The sequence below is a fragment of the Cyprinodon variegatus genome, unplaced genomic scaffold (assembly GCF_000732505.1).
Source record: "Cyprinodon variegatus isolate N-32 unplaced genomic scaffold, C_variegatus-1.0 Scaffold2, whole genome shotgun sequence".
Taxonomy (NCBI): domain Eukaryota; kingdom Metazoa; phylum Chordata; class Actinopteri; order Cyprinodontiformes; family Cyprinodontidae; genus Cyprinodon; species Cyprinodon variegatus.
In genome coordinates this window covers 1123647-1129217 of record NW_015150455.1, presented here as the reverse complement: position 1 = coordinate 1129217, position 5571 = coordinate 1123647, and the positions used below count along the sequence as shown (strand labels likewise).

At 36.5% G+C, this 5571-nt stretch overlaps 1 protein-coding gene across 1 annotated transcript; it reads left to right on the top strand.

Annotated features, from left to right (window-relative positions):
* The first annotated feature begins 2179 nt into the window (after nt 1–2179).
* Nucleotides 2180–3672, top strand: LOC107081770 (peptide YY-like). Its single transcript, XM_015370011.1, has 4 exons — nt 2180–2303; nt 2474–2656; nt 2752–2841; nt 3563–3672. Exons 2-4 carry the CDS (start codon nt 2490–2492, stop codon nt 3585–3587), a joined length of 282 nt encoding a protein of 93 aa, XP_015225497.1. The 5' UTR covers nt 2180–2303; nt 2474–2489; the 3' UTR covers nt 3588–3672.
* The last annotated feature ends 1899 nt before the right edge of the window (nt 3673–5571 follow it).

The window sequence follows — 5571 nt, the reverse complement described above, 5'->3', positions numbered from 1 at the left end:
AAAACTTCCTCTGGCTTTCCTTCCATGATGGCTCATATTCTTTGCCTTTCTTACATAAGGACCAGATTCATACAAATTAAATGTTTTCTCCTTAGGGATTCCACATCTCTGCATTTCCTCCAGTTTCTCTAGGATTTCATGGCTGGTTCTCTGATTAACTAGCTATTCACACTGTTGGTTGGTTTAGGCAGACAGCCACGTTTGGGCAGGTTTGCAGATATACCATATTTTCCACTTCTGACTGATTGATTGAACAGCGCTCTTTGAGATGTTTAAAGCTTGAAAGATTTAAATCCTGATGTCATCTTTAAATGAAATTCAAACCAAAGCAGTGTCAGCTGTGCAATATTTATCAGAGTTTAAATATTTGTCAATGCTTCAATTCATGTCAGATGTTTGCAGCTGGTTGACCCTTGGATGAACTTCAAATTTTCTACATCAGAACTGGTTTTATTAGTCAAGACTGAAGGCACAAAGCTTCAGAGCTTACAGACATTAGGGAAAAAAAACAACAAAAATTGATTGAAACAATTTCTCTATGATTTTAGGTAGGTGTTGGGAGGGAATTCAATCTGCCCACTGTGTTATTTGACTTTTATGACGCTGTTTGTTCACTAATGTTCTCTAACAAACCTCAGCTTCATCAGACAGCTGTATTCACACCGAGATTAAACTTCAACTCACACCGCTGGACTCCATTTACTAGATATATGACGTTTGCACCAAATTCTCTCCAAAAGAGGCTGAACTCTTCAGCATGCCATACTTCAGGTTTTATTTGGCAAAAAATGGTTCAAAGCACCTTCAGTTTACAGATATACTCCTCTTTGAAGAGGTATGACATAAACAAAAAGATCGTGGTTGTAACATGTCCAAATGGCACACGTGTCTGAGGATGCTGCTTGTATCAGACAGCATACCTCAAGGACTCAGTGGCGTTTCCACCTGCTCCACATTTGTTTGCCAAAGGCACTGAGACAAAGGATGTAAATCAGATGCGCAGCAATAAGCAGAGTTTCTGCACAGCATGCGTTTAATTTCCAAGGAACAATTTTTATATTATTTTGAACAGGAATGAGAGGAGACCGTGAACTTTGACAGGTTTACAGGTTTGCTACAAGAAAGTTACTCTGAGCATTATAAATGGTAAAAGCAAGGCCAACTGTGTTGAATAATATCTCAATATTTCACAAAAAAATATAAAGCTAGGTGTATTTTTTATGTTCTTTCCATGTCAGACATGTGGCGAAGTTCATGACCATCATAGATAACAGCAGCACTCATCTCCTGTCAAATTTCACTTGAGTGCTTCTCAAAGAAAATAGTTGCCATTAGTCCTGTCTTATCGTTCGGAGGGCTGAGAGCCGCTTGTGCCCTCCATCACCTGAATTAGAAGTTTGTGCGTTTGTCTGATTTGCTGAGCTTTCTTCCTGTTATTTGCTATGGTTTGAACCAGTGCAGGCTGGTTTGGTTCAGAATTGCAGACCTAAAACAACTATGTGTCAGTTAATAGTGCAGAAAAGAGCAGAGGTGCAACTGTTTCAGTATCCCTATAGTTACACAAGATGTGATTACAGACGCAACTGGATTGCTTGAGTGTGATTGTGAAACCTGACGTCAAAAGAAAAAGCAATTTTTGTTATTTTGTGTTATTCAGCATTTATATGAATGTTTTCTCAATCAGCTGTAACATCATCTAGAGGAGCACCTACAGCTTTTAACATCATTAAAAGGAAAGCTAAGCACCACCAGCTTCATACAAGCAGGATGCCAAATGTGCTTTTTCACCCCATGATCAATATAAAGTAGTTAAAATACTACAAAGTGACATGAATCAATGATTAAGACTCTGCCTCTCTTAGATAATTAAACTCCTTACTAGTTGAACTCAGTGATCCTGAAAAACATTAATTTGTGACATTATGAAGCAGAAGTAATTATTCACTAACAGATGATGGATTCTAATGCAGCTGGTCTGAAATTATTTAAAAGAAACAAGAAGGCATATATGTTCCATCGTGTCAAACAACTTTTTAATGAACCTGATACCTTTTGTGTATTCATAATGTAACGTGCGTCTCCACTTGTTTCACTGCTCGGCCATTACAGGTTTAATTAAGCTAATGAGGCTACAGATATTTCTCAGGAGTGGCTTTGAAGGAAAATGAAATCAGCCCCTCCACCATCCCCTCATCTCACGCACCACGCTCACTATAAAAGACGGGGGCAATGTTGGGAATCGGTTAAAGGAGCTCTACAGCGGCAAGAAAACCAACTACAGCACTTTCTTCAGATAATCACTAGTAAGGAGAATTCCCATTTCTCCCATCAGTTTAAAAACAACTTCCTTTTTGGCAGGAAATCTGGAATGCTGCACTTAATTTAGACAGTTTATTCTGCTTTGGTGTAAAATCTTTTAGCAAATTTAAGTAGTTGGTATTTATTTTTCCTCCCCTCCCAACATTTGAAACAGGACACGCTTCAACGCTATGATGTCGCCCACTCTCCTGGCTCTTTGCCTGCTGGTTTGTATCCTCTCAGGCATCAATGCATATCCAGTCAAGCCTGCTAGTCCCCAGGAAGGAGCTCCACCTGAGGACCTTGCCAAGTACTACTCTGATCTGAGACACTACATAAATCTCATTACAAGACAGAGGTAAGTCTTTAAACTTCTGATGTGTTCCGCTAAATTTCTTAAAACAGTCTATAGGAGATGCTGATGTGATGCTTGTTTCTTTTATTGATGCATAGGTATGGTAAAAGAGAAAATCCAGACACTGTATTTTCTGATTTGTTCATGGGAGAAAGCACAGAAACAGTTCCAAGATCTAATTATATCAGGTAAGAATTTCACATCTAATCAGCTCTATGACCCCAAGTCATGACATATTGCTTTACAAATTACCATCGAGAAAGTTAGAGATGCAGAATGAGACAGTGGATCCTATATTGGCTCTAACCAGTGATCAGCAGGTCCAATAATGAAAAATCTGATAACTCAATTATTGGAACAAGAAAAGATAAAATGGTAAATGTCCTATAGTTATATAGCACTTTTTCACGTTAGAGGGCTTGACCAAAGTACTTTACAATACATTCAGTTATTCACCCATTCACTCACACACTGATGGTGGCAAGCTACATTGTAGCCGCAGCTGCCCTGGGGCTCACTGACAGAAGCGAGGCTGCCGTACACAGGCGCCACCGGTTCCTCTGACCATCATCAGTATGCAATGCAGGTGAAGTGTCTTGTCCAAGGACACAACGACATTGAAAGCCAAAGCAGGGGCTTGAACCGACAACCCTCCGGTTGGTTAGGGTGATATGCTTTGTAAATAAATTGGGATAATCTTTTTATTTCTTCTTTGTGAGTCGTATTCATAACCACTACTTCAATCACAGAAATTGCAGGACATTGTTTTCCTCTTGTATGTGTTATAGTCAGAATCTGCAGGTCAGACTTGTAATAAAAATATGAAACCATTTAAGGCATGAAAATCTTGACTGGCACATCTGTAAAGTGAGCTTTAATGACCTATGATCTTTGTATGTATCCATGTAGATACGAACGGCTCCCAGGGTGGTGACTGTGCCTGCACCATCAAGTCCAGGAGAATCTTAAAGATTTTTGGATATTTCTGTTACCAACCTAAAAACATACGTGTGTTGCATGAAATAAACTTCTTTTGCCAATCCTTCTGGCTGTGATTTAATGTATTTGGTTCCTTTTTTTTAATCACCTGTGAAGGACGGAGTGAAGACTGAATAAACAAAATGGCTATAGTGAAAATGTTTTATTTATTAAATTTTGTCATTAAAAACATAATTTGTTAGCTCTAAACAGCCCACTTAAATATGTATACTTAAATACTTTTCCCCTCTAATTTTGCTTTTTTTTTTTGGCACCAAAATGTATTCCTTATCACATTTAAATGTTTATTTATTCTCTTTAAAATGATGTCAATTGTTTGGTTAAAAAAAACTTTAGCAGCTGAGTTAGTTTAACAACACAGTTTTAATATAGAAATTATGGGGTCACGGCAGGTGGCATATAAAATACACCAAAGGCATATTTCTGTAAATAAAGCAGAAAAAATAAATAAGTGGCTTCCCACCTCTTAAACCTGTGTGCCCTGCTTCATGCCACATTAATATCTGAAATAGATGGTGGCTCACATTGATACAGTAAGCGCGTATGAATGGAGGGAGAACAAATAAACATATATTTTGAAAGCTTTTTTTCTAGACAAAATACAATGAATATTCTTTCTTGGAGAGAGAAAATGTGATTTCTTTAGTAAATAATAAGCCTATTAAAATTGTCTTAGTTTGGCTATAATCCTTATGAAGGAATTCTTAGCATTCAGATGTTTAACAATGGCTCAGTGTTATTAAGTCACAGCGTAATACCGCCCCCTGGTGGTAAATTACAGAACCTCTCTTAATCAGAATATTGTCCAGATAGGTATGAATGTTTCATCTGAGTTGAGCACTAATAATCTACATGTAAACTAAGCAGGGCCGCGCAGGTGCTCAACCTTTCAGTTATTATAATAAAATTCTCAATAATGAATAAAGCAGCCTGGATGCTGCAAAAACACAATACTCTATGAACGATGAAAAACCTCCAGGGGCCAGTTGAAAGATCATATAGATAACATTTACTGAAAGATTACTCATTTACGCTTATATTGACAAACAACTGTGCTGTAATCTGGTCCAAAGGTTATTTATTCTTTGCTCCAACATTCTGTCTCACTGCGCACAATACGCAAGGGGTAATTATTGCACACAGCTGAGGCAAAGGTGACTGGGGAGGCATTGCTATGTCTTTTATATTACAAAACATATCAAAGATAACTTTACTAATACATGTTTTATTAAATATCAGAAGAAAGCTGATGGGAAAGTGAATAATAACCCCCCATACCTGTCTATTTAAACATACCAGCATGTACCAGTTTAAGTTTTGACGTCAGAATTCTACCAAAAGTATGTTACTTCAACTCCTACATCCTAAAAACAAAGTTTCTGGATAAAAAAAAAAACCAACCAACCAAAAAAAAATCCCAACAACATTATTATTGGATCAGTCTTATTAAGGTATCACAACTTATCAAATAAAATTAAAGCAGATAACTACATCAGTATATACAGATGAGTTTTTCCTCAATGAAAAGAGTCTTTTTTGCCTCTCACCTATCAGTTGGTAGTATGAACACAGTTTTAAACTTGAATGCTCATATTACTAAAGTGGGTCCAACCAGCTTTTCTAGCATCATTTAAAAATAATTTTAGGTGTCATGTACTTAATTACGAAAATTATGAAGTTTTTAATTTAATAACTTAAAATATAGTTGTTACAACAATATTTTATGAATTATTTTAAAGGGATTGTATTTATTTATATTTATTTTGCACAGACAAGCAAACAAGTCATATGTGACTGAATGAATGAATAATGAATAACTCTGAATACTTGTTGTCCATCTGAAATAAGCTTGTTGTTTTTTTAAGAACAACATTTTCAGTCACTAGAAATTTCTTTAAGCTTTTTAACAAAAAAATAAT